The 18,468-nt window shown below is 40.6% G+C and overlaps 1 protein-coding gene across 1 annotated transcript in view; it reads left to right on the top strand.

Moving 5' to 3' along the window:
• The window catches only part of Tafa4 (TAFA chemokine like family member 4), a 193,453-nt gene that overhangs the window by 147,631 nt on the left and 27,354 nt on the right, over positions 1-18,468 (top strand). The window contains exon 4 of the mRNA XM_042273698.2: positions 13,778-13,933. Within this exon, the coding sequence (XP_042129632.1) occupies positions 13,778-13,933 (156 nt within the window). The remainder of the gene's footprint in view (positions 1-13,777; positions 13,934-18,468) is intronic.

The following is an 18,468-nucleotide window of genomic DNA, read 5'->3' as shown; positions in this document are numbered from 1 at the left end:
ATATGGTCTCTCATCTATTTTGACTTGATTTTAGAACAGGGCATAGGCAGGGGTCAAGGTTCATTCTTGTATACATGAACATTTAGTTTGTCAAGCACTGGTCCTTAAAGAAGCTGTCTTTTTTTCTGTAGATGTTTGACACTTCTGTCAGGAATCAGTTGGCTGCACATGTGTGGGCTTATTTTTAAGATCTGTATTCAGTGCGATTGGTCTATTTTCATGCCAGGTCCATGCTGTCTTGGCTACTGTGACTCTGTCATGTGCCTTGGAGTTAGGCATTGTAATGCCTTTAGCTTTGTTCTTTCTGTTTGGTTTCTGGGATGAATTTGGGATTTCTGTCTAGTTCTAGGAAGAATGTCATTGGCATTATGATAGAGATTGCACTGTATCTATAAATCACGTTGGGATTTGAAAAGTGTTTTAGTCTAGAAACAAAGTCTTCCATTTTTAATGTGTTCTTCAGTCAATTCTATTAGTGCTTTCTAATATTTATTGTAATGATCTTTGCCCTCTTGGTTAACCTAATTTTTACTTATTTTATCACTATTTGGAATGGGATTCCTTTATTGGTTTCTTTATCAGTCTGTAACTTGTTTATACCACGCTGCTGGTTTTGTGTGTCAATTTTATATTCTGAATGTTTAATGATTCATTTATCAGTTTTAGTATCTTCTATTGGAATCTTAAGATTTTTTCGATGTGGAGAATCATAGCCTGTGCAGAGGGAAATTTTGACTTTTTTCTTTGCTGGATGTATCCATTGATTTTTCTTTTCCTTGCCTAGTTGTCCTGGCTAAATCTCGTGTTATTGGATTTAGTAACAGTGAGTCCAGTGACAGCCATTTCTTGTTTCAGACACTAGAGGAATCAATTTCAGCTTTTCTCTTCTCTTCCACAGTGTGATGTTGCTGATGGGTTTTAGATGGTAGAGTCTAAAACAGGTTAGAACATGATATTCACATCCTTCATTTGTTCAAATAGTTTTTCTTTTTGAGTAGTGGCTTTGATTTTTATCAAGTAATTTTCCTCCATCTCCCGAGACAGTCTTAGGATTTCTTATCCTTCAATTTGTTGCTGTGATGCTTAGTCAGATGTTGAACCATCCTTGTATTTCTGGGATAAGTTTCACTTCATCATAGTGAATTATATTTTTGATATGCTGTTGAATTTGATTTGCTAGTCCTTTGCTCAAACTTCAAGCTCAGTTGGTACAGTAATTGTCTAGCATGTATTAGCCCCAGCACTGCATAAGATGAAGAACAGCAGTGCATATCTATAATTCTGGAACTCTGGAGGTGGTGGCAATAGTGCCAGAAGTTCAAGGTTATCTTCAGTTATAGAGCAAATTGGATGTCAGCCTGGGCTTTATGAGACCCAGTCCATAAAACAAACAGAAAAATAAAATAAAATCAAAGCCTCAAGGCTCATCCCCAATGACTCATGTCTTCCATTTGGGCTTCATATCAGAAAGCTCCTACAACCTTCCCAAACAGTGCCACCAGCTGGAGACTTATGGGGAACATTTATCATTTAAATGGCAACAATGTCATATCTCATAGTTATGGTATGCCATGTTTCTATTTTCTCATCCCATTGTTAAATATCGCTTTTTTTCTTCAGTGATCTATCATTCATTCAGTGATATGTTAGCTCTTTATGTATTTTCTACTTTCTGAAGTGCTTTTTAAAAAATCTTTTGTGTGTGTATGATGTGTGTATGTGTGAGTACAGGCACACATGTATGGACAACTTTGGGTGTTGGTCTTTAACTTCTACCTTGTTTGAAGTAGGGTCTCTCTTGTGTTGATGCTACATATGCTAGATTATCTGGCCCAAGAGTTTCCGGGATTTCCTTGTCTCCACCTCCCATCTTGCTGTTGGAGTTGGCGTTACAGAGGCATGCTACCGTGCCTGGTTGACATAGGCTCTGGGATTGGAACTCAGGTCACTTGCACAGTGGGCACTTACTCCACGACCCTTCATTTTTAATCTCTACATTTATTCTGCAGTGATTTTAGAAGACAGTCGGTATGATTTAGAATATTTTCAATATATTGACAGTTGTTTTGTGGCCTGATACATGGCCTGTTCTAGGGAACTTTAAGTATGAGGAAAGGAATGTGATCATGTAGCTATTGAGAGACTGTTCTGTAAATGTGTTGAGCACATGCGAGCTATAGTGGACCTTGACTCTGACTCTCTTTTGTTGACCTTTTGCTTTTTTTAAACTTACCTTTTGGTATGGATGATATATACATTGGTAAGAGTCAGATATTGAAATGACCAACTATTACTTTATTGTCTCCCACTTCTGTCTTTAAATCTAAATATATATACTTTAAATTCTCTGATATTAGTTGAGTATATCTTTAAATTGTTTTGTCTTGTTGAAATGATCCCTTGCCTGTGAAAAATGTACACAGCATATTTTGGGAGATTGCTGCTCATACTTAGGACAAGCTTAGTCTTTCTCACACTATTTTATCATTTATTTTAATTTTAAAAACTGTAACTCAGGCTTTAAAGCCTTCCAGAAACTCACAGCAATTTATTTCTTTTTTTTTTTTAAACTGTGATTCAACACAGATCTTGCCATTTTGCTTTTGAGTGGTTTGGTGTCTTAGTCACTATTCTGTTGCTGTGAAGAGAAACCAGGACCAAGGCAACTCACAAAAGAAATCACTTCACTGGGGTCTTGTTTACAGTTTCAGAGGCTTAGTCCATCATGATCATGGAGGAGAGCATGGCAGGGATGGTGTTAAGGAAGCAGTTGAGAGCTACATCCTGATCTGCAGGCAGAGAGGGAGACATAGGCCTCGCATGGGCTTTTGAAATGTCAAAATCCACCCCAAGTGACACACTTCCTCTAATAAGGCCACACCTCCTAACCCTTTCAAATAGTGCCACTCCCTGGTGACTAAGACTTCAAATATATGAGCCTATGGGAACCATCCTTATTCAAACTCCACACTTAGACTCTTTGCCTTCTTTCTCCCTCCCTTCCTTCTTTCCTTCTTTTGTTTGTTTATTTTGCACTTTTCAAACCAGACTTCCATGCTAGTCTAATTCATTCAGCTTTTCCAAAGCTTATTCTACCTCATCAAGATCCTATCTGACCATGGAGCTCAGTAAAATTTTTAAAGTTTCATACAAGTCTCAAGGTGTGTGCTAAGTCAGGGTCTTACACCATCTCAGAACATCAGGGTCTTACACCATCTCAGTACACGGTCCTATTGGGCCTGGTGAACTGGTCATCAAACATCATCCCTCATCAGGTTATACTTCTCCTTTCTCTGCTGTCTTCTAGCCCTTCACATTCATAGAGACCTCAGCTGGCAATAGACAGATTTCCCTAATGGCTCAGATGTCCCTTACTCAAGGACTATGTGTAATTAAATCACTCAGTTTCCCTGTTTCCACAGCACTCAGCCTTATCCCATCCATCACCATGCTCCACAGATTCAAAGGCCAGACTGTGAGGGGCTCTTTTATTGTTTGTGTAGAAATCTTTCTCAGTTACTGCAGTTGCTTAAAAGTTTTGTTCATAATTTCCTGCAGTTGAGATGGTGGTTGTCCTAGGTTCTTATATTAGACCTTTATTAAGACCCCTGTCTGCTTGAGGAATCCTTCTCCCTTCATTTCTACTAAAGGTTGGATCTGAGATGTGTATTCTGTCACTTCCACTATATTCTCTCCCTCTTCACTCTCCGATTCTTTCCCGGAGTTCCAAAGGAGAATCCTTTTGGATTCTAAGAAGGATTTCTCAGCTCAGATCTAATTTTCCTTTGTATCCTGCCAGCCATGAAAACTTGTGAGTCAATAGCTCTGTTTAATCCCCTTCTTTCCCACTTCTTCAGGTAAATCAGAGGCAAATGCAGTGGATGGTCTGCACATGCCATTTTCCTGTTGTGCTTTCTCCTTGAGGCAGGCATGCCTTCCAGAAGACAGCTGAGCTATAGTTGCATCTCATATCAAAATCCACAATATTGGCCCCACAGTAGGCTTCTGATTCTGTCTCAAGTGTAAGTCTTTCAGGGGTTGCACTATATTCTCTAGTACACGAGGGGTTGTAGGAACACCCGCATACTCAAATGGTGGACCCCATTCATCATGGATGCATGTCATTTCATACCAAGCAGAAGAAGGTCATCTGCTTTGGGTTCCTTCCAGGTGTGCTCCACTGATGAGCAGCTCCGTTTTGGTTGTGTTCTGTCACCCATCTCAAGGAGTACAATCCAGCACAACAAAGCCACACCATTCCATACCACATTGGGAAAGTTTTCCCTGTAGATGTTCTATCCGTAGAAAGCTCAGCCACAGTCTCATCACTATCCGACCACCTCGCCTTTGCCCATCTTTGGTTCTCTTGTTCCCTCTTTGGGTACCAGTTCTATTATGTGACTTTTCCTGTGAAAGTACAAACCAATGTCTGTTCATCCCAGATTGGGCACTAACAGACTAAAGGAACAGTTCTTGTCAACTCCAGCTCAGTGAACCCGTATGTTACTGAAGTTCCTTACTGTACTTGAGTGAGAGATCACTTAGGAGTGGCTGACTCAAAGGCAGCTGCATCACTGAACATCTTAGCCCAGGAAGGGAGACAACTCAGGTCTCGGAATCTCCTGGAGAACTGTCAGACAGCATGGCCACTTGGGGTATCCCCTACCCAGCAGTTGCTTGCTGCTTTTGTAACTTCGGGGATGGGGTTTGTTGACTCTTGTTTTATTTATGCTCCTCCATCTGGAGGGAGTGCTTTAATTAGGAGGAAATGTCTACACAACAGTGGGGATCTTTGAGGTCCCAGAGGTGGGAATATGCAGGAATCTGACCATTAGAGGATATGAAGTTGGACAGTGCTTTGCATCATATATGGCACCTAGTAACAACAGACTGGTGTTCACAGGAAGACAATGTGTGATTCTTCTCCAAAGCAAAACTACTGTGCAGGTTCTAGGTTGTTCCATCAACTGGGCTGTAAGCCTGTGATGGCTGTGAAAATTTCCCAAAGCTCAGAGGCCAGGGTCTATGCTGACAGAGTGTGCTGGGATTCTCTCCCGTTCACCTTTCTTTGGTGTCCAGCTGTGCATGTGAGGTGACAGTTGTGGGGGAACTTCATTACTTTTCCTGGGCTCTTACCCCAACACTGAGTCTTATAAGGATCTAGTCTACCCCTTGGTGATTGCCAGCATTTTCTAGGGCCATCCACCTCAAGATGAGCTACCAACCTGTTGTTGTGCATCTTTGTGGTAGATGAGGCCAGCATTTCACACCTCTATTCAGACGGTTTGAATTTTAAAATGAACTGTCCAAGATCTGCCCAAGTTCATGGTAAGTTCAATTGGTTTATGGGTGTAGTAGTGATACTTATGATCAGTCTGTTATTAAGCTCCATCCTCACTACATGTCAGGTACCACTGTCAGCCTTTTATCCATGTCACTGTGTATTCTCACATCAGCTCCCTCCCTGGCTTATTATTTTTCAGACAGGAAAAGCAAGGTGAAAAAATAATGAAATCATTTGTTGAAAACCTCACAGGAGCTAAGAGATGGCAAAGCAGCGGGACAGGAGCATAAGAGGCATGGGAGTTCTGGAGACTTTACCCTCACAATGGGTTCTAGTTACTTCTGTGTGATTAATTACCCTCTGCTGTGCACATTTGTATTTGGAAGGTTTTCAGATTTAAACAGATCAAAACAGACATCTTTATATCATGTACTAGATTTATAACCCATTGGCATGCTACCATATTAGAAGTATGAATTCACTGTGTATCTGCCTCACCATCTATTCTCTTTTTCTGAGGTTGAAAGTGAAGGACAGACCACATGTATTTCCCAAGAACAAGGCCATCCTCCAATACAATTTGGTATTGTAGTAATCTATATTGATATAAAGTCAATGGCGGATGGGGCAGAACTACCAACAGTTTAGGACATAGATCTTGACTTATAATTGGAATTTCCCAGTGTACTGAATAGCATCTGAAAAGCCAATTTGCCATGCATAGGAACAAGTTGTGAAAGATTTCTCAGAAACCTTAGTGATCCCAAAGAGATTTGATTTGCTCCATTGTGTTTCTGGTGTGATACCTCTTAATAGGAAGCATTTTATCTCTTTTCAGCCTGTGAAGTGATAATTGCTAAGTGACAGGTGTCTGCGACTTCCATAACAAAATATCCTAGACTGAATGGTACAAAGAACAGGAACTTACCTCATCACAGTTCTGCAGAACTGGACTCATCTTGTCACTTCTGCTATTTATTGACAGCTTTTGATCTTGAACTTGCAACAGTTTGGTTTCTAGTGAGGGCTCTGTTCTCAGCTTTTTGGCAGCCATCATTTTTTTTTCCTGAAAGCTCATAGGGGCTTTATGTGTATGTGAGCATAGACTGAGTTCTCCAGGGGTTCATATTATAAGGACACAGGGATGCTGAGTTGGGACCTGGCCCTTAGGGCCTCAACATTAACTACATCCATTTTACAAAGTCCTCTAAGCACGGTCACATTGGGGTTTTGACACAGGTTTTAGGGTGACACAGTTCACTGTATGGCAGTTTTGTAGTGCAGAGCACTTATCAAATGCAGGAAGACTCAGCACATTGCATCTCACCGCAAAGTCAGCTTATGTGTATATAAAATCATCCATGCCATGCATCCTAAAGTCCAATGTTCCTTAATAATGAGATCAGCACTGAGCATTTAGGCATCCCATTAGCTGTATCTTTAGAAGTAACCAGTCTCCTAATTGGTGACATTCTTGGCAACAAATGCTAGAAACAATAGACTTCTGATTAAGAAAAATGATGGGAGAAAAGCCCTTAAATTAGGCCAGCCGGGTGGTGGTGGTACATGCCTTTAATCCCAGCACTCGGGAGGCAGAGGCAGGCGGATCTTTGTGAGTTCGAGGCCAGCCTGGTCTACAGAGTGAGCTCCAGGAAAGGCACAAAGCTACACACAGAGAAACTCTGTCTCAAAAAACCAAAAAAAAAGAAAAATAATTAGGTAGTATTTTGAATTATGGAAGAAGAAAAAAATGTGATTTATTAGAAATGATAAACTTTGGAAAATGCTTGTTATTTTACAAAGCTAAGGTAAGAAACAGATGTATGATAGTTAATACTTATTGTTTTTATTTTTGAAAAATTTTGAAAAACATTTACTTGTCAAATCTATAAGAGAATAGTAATAGTTATTCTTGCAGAGTATTCCAGGCAAATGACAAAAATTTCTTTGAGTAAAGTTGGGAAATAGAGTGTACTTTTTGGAAAGAAGAGGGAGGCTCTCAGTGGAAATAGAACAGAGCTGGCATCTAATTCATAAACTAAATTTTGCTGCATGGTTTCTCAGGGAGAGACATGTAGTATATCAAATATGCCCTTGTTTTGACATTAATTTTTGCCTCATGATCATAGATGTTTTATATCATTCAACATCCCCCATTTTCCTAAGGGTAGCCCCTTTCCACTTAGACAAATCCCTATCCACTATACAGTCAATGTTTTTTCTAATTCTTGACTTATGTCTTCTACACAACCAATAGCTCTGCATGGTATTCAAATAATTCTTCAGTACAACTTTCATTGGCTTTATAAATTCTTCATCTTGTGTAGCAAGAATCCTAAAGGGTCTTATTAATAGAATCAACCTGAAGCCAGGTATTGGGGTAAATGCTGGAAGATCAGAGAAGCAGAACAAGCCACAGCTTCCTCACCTTGCCAATTCCTCAGCTGATCCTGTTTCCTCAGACTGGAAGCCTCTGTGTCCTCATTCAGAATGGATCTCAGCTGAATTGCTGCTCAAAAGCCTAAAAGCTTAACCAAGCCAAAAGCTTCTAGTTTCTGGTCTTCACGCCTTATATACCTTTCTGCTTTCTGCCATCACTGCCTGGGATTAAAGGCGTGTGTCAACATACCTGGCTGTTTCCAATGTGGCCTTGAACTCACAGAGCTCCAGATGGATTTCTGCCTCTGGAATGCTAGGATTAAAGGTGTGAGTGCCACCATTTTTTAGCCTCTGTATCTAGTGGCTGTTCTGTTCTCTGACCCCAGATAAAGTTTATTAGGGTGCATAATATTTTGGGGGAACACAATACCACCACACATTTGAGCACATGTCTATCAAAGCCAGACCTCTCCCCTTGAGCTCCACACACACACAAATATCTAAATGTTTGATTTTCCTCAGGTGTGTATGTGTGTGTGTGTGTGTGTGTGTGTGTGTATCTTAGGTCATCCTAAACTCTAAATTTCTAGTGGCACCCTATCTTTCCTAGAGCAAATGACATGTGAGGCTCCATGTAACCTGCCCATTCTGCTTTCATTACTGTCCACTAACTTTCCCTTCTCACATAGCTTCTGTCACTAGTGAGAAGCTTTTCTCACTGCCTTAATTTCTCACTTAACACTCTGATGTTAACTTGTTAAGCCCTTCCTATTTTAAATTGGCTCTCTTCTGGTTTTTCCTTTTTTCATCATTAAAATATAAAAGGTCCACAGGAAGTTAACCATTTTTTTTTTTTGGGTCTGCTTTGATGCTATATTTTCATGTGCCCAGCACACAGGAAATTTAAAAAATTATTTATTAAATAAATATAGTTAAAAAGATAAATGATGGTGACTGAAGTGGCTCATAATGTTCATTAAATAATTTAAACCCTATATATCACTTACCACATGCATATGATGAAAGTGAATTTTGAGAGGCCCAATCACTACCTCTGGAGCTGGCACATGTAACTCAGCTTTTCCGACTCTGTAAGTCTTCTCCTCTTTCCTTTCTTACATGAGATGATATGCCCATTCCCACCTGTTTGTAAGGTATTTCCATTTGGTATTACCACATATGGAGCCCAAGGACACTTCCTTATTTCTCTGCCCTCAAGAGCTAGCAGATAACCTGGAGGGACACTCAGTAGGTATTTGTCTCTCTGAGTATTGACCAAATCCAGCTAATGACTACTAGAGTCTTTGCTTCTGTACTGTGATATTTCCCTTCTCAAATAAACACTTCACTTTGGGAGGGATGGGGTTAGGGTAAACAAATTAAGTACTACATTGGAATGCCAGCCATGTTTCTGCCCTGGGCACTGATGAGCTGCTGCCTCCCCCTGCTTTCATGTACTGAAATCTTGTATTCGCTGTCTCTCTCCTCTGTTCTGCTTCCATGGAGAGAAATGCCAGAGAGACCAGGTCTGCGTAAAAATCAGTGTCATTGAAGATGATGGCCGGAGCGTGAGACTTCTCTCGGAGGGTGTATTTTGTAGTAGTGGGCAGGAGGAAGAGGAGAAAGGATTCAACGGGAAAGGATGCTGGGAAACACTAGCATGAGGAAGCCTTACCAGTCCACGGCCTCTCTCTGTCCTGACTTCCAAGTGCATTACCCAGAAGTACTTCTGTTATACACATGGCTTTGTAGTTTATCCATTTTTACAATGGAAGAGCCTTGCTTGACTGGGACAAATGAATATTTTCCCTGTTGTTTGAAAATTTTCTTAAAGGTATATTTAATAATATCCCCATATGTATTTAAGCTATTTACTCTTCAGATAAAGTTAATCCACCCTCCATAGCAATCCTGAAGCAATCAATTTTTATTGCAAGGATTATCATAACCCCTTTCATAGTGCTATACACATTAACAATTCTGGTGAGTGAGGGAAGAGGCTTTTTGCATTTTACAGCCCTGTCAATATTTTGAGTCTTCCCTTTTGAAAAGAATACATGCAGCCCTTGAATGCAACTTCAGGGGTATGGAAAAGAATTACCTAACAGTTTCAAGTTTCCCCATTTCAACAACACACCCATAGAGCATCACATGCCACCTAGTCTATAGTCTGGCAGATCGTTGTATCCTGTACATAGGTGTGGGTAAAATGGAAAGAAACAGAAACCTCTGTATCTATCCATACCTCTGCCCACACAGACAAAGCATGGAGGGAAACTGTCTAGCAACTGACATGGTTCCACAGGCAGGATCAGGGGGGTTGGGCTTTACTTTCCTCTTGTCCAGTGTCCTTTCAGAAAAATCCCCACTTCTGAATTAGTTTTCTCTTCCCCTAACCCATGCTCAAACTCTGACATCCCCAAAGAGAAGTCTCATGCACAGCCTGCCACTCATTACTACATTATTAACATGGGCTGTAATTTTCAGGAGGGCCCCACCCGTGTGAATATTCCCCTGTTATTGAAGGGGAAGACTTCTCTCTGTTGCAAGTGAGCTGGCTTCATAGAGTCTTGCTAATGGGGTTACATATCAGGCATCGGTCCTGGGCATTTTTAGAGGTAAGTTTACTATGAAAGCCACTAGTTTGTGTCAACCTTCACGTTTTCCTCCATATTACAACACTGTATATCACACATAGTCATATGACATTTGTGGTGATGAGTTTTCTATGGTAACTCGACTTCCCAAGGGAGTGCTTAGATACTTGGCCCAGGAGTGTTCCAGGTGAGCACGGTTTCTGGATGAGGTAAGCATTTGAATTGGTAGTCTTACTAGTTCATTGTTCCCAGTGTGCTCAGGCCTCAGCCAACCCACTGAAGGCCCAAACAGAATACAATGGCTGATGCTCTCCTAGGGGGAAAAAAAAATCCAAAGACCTTTTCCTTACCTATTTGCTTTTTGAGACAGGAAGTTCTTTTCTGCGCATGGTCAGGAACGGAAGCATTGCTTCTGGTTGAGTGTCTAGATGGTGAACTACAGACAGTGGACCTCTTTTCCCTGTGTGTGTCCCTTCTGTGCTGCTTCTCTGGAGACCTTGCCCAAAGTGGTGTTCTAACGTGAAGTGGGCAAACAGCCATAATTAGTGAATTCCGTATGCAGCGTGTGCTGGGTTTTTATGATGACTCTTGCTCTGGAGTGTTTGTCTTCTACACGGGGAGACTGCCGAGGAATGAAGCAATTTTGACCAGCGATTATGGTCCAGGGTCACCACTACACACATTCCCAGAAACCATGGGTACCTGGAGCCACAAAAACACCATTGTCCAGTTGGACACTGACATATGCTGTGTGTGTGAATGGTTGAGGCAGAGACAACCTTTTTTTCCCATCCTGCATAGACTGTAAAGAGGTGAGATTCAAATGCAAGTCATGTATTTATATGACCTTAGGGTGAAACAATTTTTGTGTATTTTTTTAAGAAGTAAAACTGGGCTAAAAATAATTCCTGTCTCACAGCATTTTTATTAGATCACACAGGATATTTGTAAAATGTGCACAACAGTGCCTGCCATATTTAATCAAATCTGAGATGTCATCAGTTCTCAGACACACCACAGTGTGGGCACTCCTAAGGATTTTAAGCAGTGTCAATTATTGTTGTAGGATGCTATTTGTTGCATTATTTTCTCTTAGGTTAGAAGATGAAATAATAAGTCTTTAATCCAAGGAAGTAGAATAGATTGATGCGTATAAGTAAATGTAATCTCGAGTCAGGCAAAAATGACCATTCAGGGAGGCCTGGAACAATTCTAAGTTTGAATAGAAGATAATCCATTTGTGTTTGTGCATAGTTATCCAAACAGCACCAGAGCACCAAGCAGACCATGTTATTACTGAAGGTCTAAATTACTTGTTAACTTTTCTGAGAAGTTATTAAAGCATATTTCTTTCGTTTTCTAAATGAAGCATAGCGCTGCCTTCATTATGGCCTCTCTAGGATCATTTAATAATCTAGTAAGGCTTGCTGTTTGTTGTGGTCGGAATGCTGATGCACTTGCCCGGTGTATGTGTTGAGTCCCTAACCTTGAGTGTGGTTGCATTTGGAGGAAGGGCTATAATAATAGCTCCAATTTCACTTGTATTTATTTTGTCAGAGAAAATGACAATCTTTAGCTCTGTGTGCTACACCATTGTCACACAGACCAGCTCTGGTTCCTTCTGGGGAGCGGTCACTAGAACAGCTTTGCTTGCAAGTTCATGTACATGGATCTTGGTAACAGAATTTAGTTGCTCATACCTAAGAGAGGGATGTGATCAAGAGGGAGGGAAGCTTCCTGACCTTTAACATGGCAGGGGACTGTTTCTGCTGCATACCACTGGTGATGAAAACAAGCATGGTATTCATTCTATTCTGGTGTCTATGGACTGTGGAAGTCAGGTTTGTTATTGTTAGTAATGGACGGTATAGGATGGGTAGTATGAACTTGTGACACTTGACTAGAACTTGATAACGTCTATGCAGACTCATGCCATGTATGTGTACTCATACACACTAAGAGTCCAAATTACTCAATTGGAGTAGTAACTAAGCCTATATATGAAGGTCATAGTTTCTAAGTCTGACTGCTTCTTAATAGTCACCAAGGCTAGAGAAATTAGATGTGGGAAATATATGAGCTATTTTCTTGTGGGCCAGAAGCTTAATAAATTGTTTAAGAAAATAGAGATCCATGTAAAAATAATACAGCAGTCAAGTGTGAAGATTGTCCTCCTGTGCAGATCTGGAACAATTTGAACACTAATAGAGAATCAGTCTTCTAACCATCAAATTAATGATTGATTCAGGTATAAATCATCAATGGGTTCTAAAATCAGAGGATTGGAGATTGACAAAATGTATACAGTTTCAATGTTTCTCTTCTCAAACTTTATATTAAATTATGAGAGAAAACAGAATTTCACAACAAAGAAGCCTGACAGAGACTAGATGATTAAAGCTAAGAATGTAACAAGAGGGCATCATGTGTCTCCTGATAGGAGGAGAATATGGAGGGGCTGTCAGGGTACTCTGCTAAAAGTGAATGATTTGAGCTTAAGAAGACTTACAAACAACAACAACAAAAAACCCACAAAGAGAAAGAACTTAGTAAAGTGACTGCCATGTGTTCTTTAAAAATGTCAAGGTCAAGGAAGATTTGTCAGTTTGATGAATAGGTTCTAATTAAAGGAAGCAAATGGTATGCACATGTTGGGACAATGTAGGATATTGTTGGGACAACCTGCATATGTAGACATTTTACAACAGCATATATCAGAAAGTATGTATATGATGATGTCATTTTTAGAAAACAATTCACTGATGTACTGAGGGGCGAATTAGTGTCAAGCCTGTAATGTTGACTGTCTAGAGAAAACAGGTGAGACAGATACTGAATGATACATCAAATGTTGTCACATGCAAACTGGTAAGTCTGGTGAACAGTTAGTTTCCTATTGATGCTCTCACAAGTTGCTATCAAGTCAGCCCCTCATTCTTGGATGGAAAGCCTGGGCTTAGCTCAGTGTTGCCCCAGTCTCTTATGACTGAGATGTCAACAGCCAAGAGATCAATAGGGCTGCATTCCTTTACAGAGGCTGTGAAGATGAATCAACTTCAGGTTCATTTGAATTATGGGTTGAGTTCATGTCGGATGAGATGGAAATCTCTAGTTTTTCCACATGCTGTTCCTCTATCTGCAAACTAGCACCAGTCCTTAAGTCCATGCCTGCTTTCAGCCTGTCAACTTTTAAGGGCTTGTGGAATTATATTGTCTCTATCTGGATAATCTGGGACCTGCTCCTTTAAAATCAACCAATCAGCTGTCTTAATTATTTCAGTAACATCTCTGGGTCCACGTCATGAATGTAAAACAGTCACAAGGGTTCTGGAGCTGAGTTTCTGGAGTATTCTGCACCTTTCTTATTAATTTTATGTTAGAGATGTCATCAAATGGAAGTACTCCCAAGATACATAGCAGAGCAGGCTGGAACAGGTAGTCAGAGCATCACTAAGTTCTTGCTATCTTGTTCCATCCTAATAGCACCTGGTCTGTGTTCTCTCTCGTTACCTCCCAGGCCACCATGTAATCAAGCAGGGGACCTGTGAGGTGGTCGCTGTGCACCGCTGCTGCAATAAGAACCGCATAGAGGAACGCTCTCAAACTGTCAAATGTTCCTGCTTCCCAGGCCAGGTGGCTGGCACAACTCGGGCACAGCCTTCTTGTGTTGAAGGTAAGGGCCTTTCTGGTCAGTCTCTCTGTCATTTCAAAAGGGCTGAAAATCAACCTGTAGAAATTCAGGGTGCTTTGTGGGAAGTGTCTGTCCAAACGTTAACAGATATCTGAGCTTCAAAATCTCTTGATGAATAAGGCAAGCCTTTAATAATCTCTCTCATAAGGGCTCATTGTGTGTGTGTGTGTGTGTGTGTGTGTGTGTGTGTGTGTGTGTGTGTGTGTGTGTATGTGTGTGTGTTCTTCATTATGGGATGGTTTGGGAAGGCATGCTTTAAAGACACTTTTGCTCACCTGTCTCCAAATGCCACTCAGACCAAGCACTTCTTTCTTCAGTCTCCCCATTGTATATATGTCCCCTACTTTCTTCTAGAACTGGTTCTTGGATTCCCTATGGAAAGCCAAGTATCTATGGAGGCTCAAGAGCCTTATTTAAAAATGATGGATTGTATTTATTACCTGTGTGCATCCTCTCGTACACTTGAAGTCATCTCTCCTATAATGCCTAAAACAATGTAAATACTACATAAATAGTGATTAGTTTATATTTTATGGAGACAAAATTCTGTATATTTTCAGTATATATATACTTAAAACAATGTAATTTCTATCTGTGATCAGTTAAGTCTAAGGATGTTTAGTCGATGTATATGGAGAGATGACTATTTTCAGAACTGGCCATGTGGCCTATTATTTCCTACTTAACAGTACACACTAATAACCCCTTATTACTAATATTATTTTCATTACTTCTAGTTTTTCATGTTCTAAAATTTATTTTTAAAAAATTTTATGTGTATAAGTGTTTTGCTGGCATGTATGTATGTGCACTATGTGTATGCAGTACCAGTGGAGGCCAGAAGAGGGTGTCAGAATCTCTACAATTTGAGTTTTATGTGGGTGCTGGGAACAGAACCTGGGTCTTCTGCAAAATCAGCAAATGCTTTTAACTGTGGAGCCATCTTCCCAGGCCCTACTTTATTGTGTTAACAAACATTTATAAAACATCATTGGAGCAACTATCCTGGTAATAGTTTGGGATCATGTATTATTCATTGATAGTTTCTAAGTCCCCTAGCAGAGTATTGTACCAATAGCTTATGTGTGAAAGAAAATGTATATAAAATGAATGACCATTGATGGTTGTAGATGGAGGCCTGGGATTGATTCTGAGTCCCATGTCTCTTATAGCAGACACCTTATTGGAAACACATTTCAGTCCCCACAGGAAGACAACTTGCTCCACAGTTGTCTGGAGGCTTCATGACTCTGACCATCGTAAGCTCAGGAGCCTTTGAGATGTCTGTTGAAAGGTCAGGAGCGAAGACATAAACAAGCAGATTCTTAATGCTGCATCTTATTGCAGTCAGTGATAATAACTGACTCCACTCCCCCAAACACAGCCAGAGACACTCCTACATTTATGCATTGGGTGGTCACAGTTTAACAATGAACCTCTCAACTACCTTTAAAGGGGGAAAGTGCAAAGGGAAACTTTCCTCATTCTAATTCCTTATCAGAAACCGTGGGGTCAATTGTATTGCTGAATTCAGACTTTGTAAGGGTAACATGGTACATACCTCATCTGTCTGAAGAGATACAATTACCATGACAACTCTTATAAAGGAAAACATTTAGTTGGGTGGCTTACAGTTCAGAGGTTCAGTCCATTATCATGGTGGGACATGGTGGCATGTAGGCAGACATGGTATGGGGGAAGGAGCTGAGAATTTTACATCTTGATCTGAAGGCAATAGGAAATGGACTGAGGCATTGGGCGTGGCTTGAGCATATGTGAGACCTCAAAGCCGACCCCCACAGTGGCATAATTCCTCCAACAAGGCCATACCTATTCCAACAAGGCTACACTTCCTATGAGCTTATGGGGGCCAATTACATTCCAACTACCATACTATTACCTAACAGACACACTTTACTCTGCACGTGCACCCTGAACAATCATAGATAGTACAATTTCTGCAGGGTGGTATATGAATTGTCATGCAGTATGGCATATACATTTGGAGAATAACCTCATGTTAAGGCAAGGAGCTTTCATTACCATCTACAGAAACCTTTTCCTCTTCAGAGTTCTGTAGATCATTGATAAAGTATTCCAGACCCATGGAAGAGATGAGGATCTTTAACATTTACAAAAACAAAACAACCTGACACTTCATAGTAGACTATTTAACATAGAAACTCAGTCACTGCACTTTGGTCAGTTTTGAGTGTCTGGGGAGTGCTCTACCAATGGAACATGCTCCCCTCACCTCAAGACTTGGGGGATGTCATGAAAGAGGGGGTGGAGAGATTGTAAGAGCTTGAGGTCAGGGAGGACAGGGGCCAAAGAGTGTCTTCTGGACAATGACAGGACCATTGCCCTCAAACCCATAGCAGCTGCGGTTGCCTGCATAAGATCAAGGCAGTCAGTGTTCTAGCCTGGACTTGGGGGACTCAGAAACCCCCACCTTTACCTGAGCAGGAGCTCTTAACAGTTGATGACTTCTGGGGGAGGGAGAGTCAGTGTTTAAAGGAAGAGTGGTCCATTGTTGGTCTACCACGGTCCAGAGGATGGCCTCATACCTGTGAGTGTATGGGTAGTACAACCAGGAAACCAGTAAGCTTTCAGAAGCAGCAACAAGAGGATACAAAGGTGGGAGGGTAGGAAGGTGAGGGGTAGACCTAGAATGAGTGAGAGTGAGGAGTGTCAGTGAATATGAACAATATGAATTTTTCAAAACATTAACAAAAAATAGTAAAAATGATACTTACACTCACTAAGGTACTCTACCTTAATCCAGGACCATAGAATAGTTATCTTTTTCATTTACCATTCCAAGTCCTGTGTGCTCTGTCTCCTTCTGTCTCTCACATGAGTTCACTTTTCCCCATCCCTACATTTGCTAATTCCTTACCCCAGGGACCAACGTACATTTTGCTCTTATGATTTCTTACCTTCTAGTTCCTACCCCACATCCAGAATAGATCTTCTGTAAAAACGGAGTGGACCTGTGGCTCTCATGCTAAGAACCACACTTAGGCAACCAGTCTGTAAGATGAGCTCTGGATTGTGTTCCATCCTCAGGAATATTTCCAAGATCTTATTGTGTCTCATTTCCCCCTCTCAATTTCTCTGCTTCAGCCACCCCAGAACATGCTGACTTCCACCCGTCTCTGCTCTAGGCCATGCATTTGGCTTACTGAATTCCTCTGTACTTTCCCATCTCCTATAAGGTTTTGTTTGTTCCCATACCATTTTTTTTCTGTAAAACCCTGCTGTGTGCATACCCTCCTGATAGTCTACAAGCAGCATTTTCACCTTCGTGCACAGGCTGGCCATGGACTAATTTTTAGTTTTAGCTTGACAGAGAACTGACTCATCCTAACTAATCGCTGAAGGTAACAGCTACCTTTTTCTCTGTGGGCTTGAAACCTCTTCTAGGGGAAGTGATGAATCATAATGTGGACTATTTTTATATCCTGTCTAGCCTAGCATCTTTGGAGAAAAAGTTTTACATGTAATATTTTGCAGTAGTCAGCACTTTTAATGGTACTTGAAAACTCCTGACATGATGATGATTTCTGTTGCCACCTTCATCTCAGTAAAGGAAATACATGAATACCCCAAGTCTCCCCCACAAACAAAGAATGTGAATGTCCCAGATCTCTCCCCATACCCAAACCCCATCTTTGGCTTTCACTCTTGGAAGAACTATAATATTTAGATAGTGTATTTTTTGGTGTGTCTATAAATTTTAGAGATAGGGTAGAGATTGCAATTATCAATGTATGTTTTATATAGTTTCTTAGGTCCACCTAGTTTTTTCTATGTGTTTTGGATCATAGATATATATGTTAATCTAACTTGGCTTTTTATCTACTCCATAAGTCTATTGAAGGAATTGGCTGTAACTAAGCTATTCCTCTATTGATGTGTACTTTGGCTGTGTCTAGAGCAAATTCAACACACTCATAGGCTAGCTACATGCCTGATCCTTCAAGCATTTTAGGATCAGTAAGTGATGACAGACAATCATTTATTTGGCATTTGATGACAGTCTATGCAGTTCTGTTGAGCAATACTTTCTGTGTTGATACAAATGTTCTCTCGAGAAATGATCATCCACATGTGGCTCATATGAGTTGAAATGGGCACATCTGGCACAAAGTTTCATATTAGATAGTACACCATTTGATTTATGTAATATGCAACTTCAATATAACATTTATGGCCAGAGACTACCAAGCAGTAACCCAAAGAGAATTGATTATGTCTTCTTGTTCTGTTCCCCCATACCTAGCCTCCCTTGATAAATAGCCATGTTCAAGGGGGTGTTTATTGGGTCAAAGTCACTAAGGGAGAATAGAAATTCTAAACTTTAGTTAGGATGTACATCTGTTTCCTATCCACCTGGCCATCTATTCCTTATCTGAATGTTTCCATTAGGGCTTTTTAGCTTTACCTGTTTAATCTTTATCCCATAATAATTATGCAGTATCATGTTAATTGGCATGTGGTTGGACCCATTCTCT

The sequence above is a fragment of the Peromyscus maniculatus genome, chromosome 3 (genome assembly GCF_049852395.1).
Source record: "Peromyscus maniculatus bairdii isolate BWxNUB_F1_BW_parent chromosome 3, HU_Pman_BW_mat_3.1, whole genome shotgun sequence".
In the NCBI taxonomy this organism is placed as follows: domain Eukaryota; kingdom Metazoa; phylum Chordata; class Mammalia; order Rodentia; family Cricetidae; genus Peromyscus; species Peromyscus maniculatus.
This window is presented reverse-complemented; position numbering and strand designations above follow the sequence as displayed.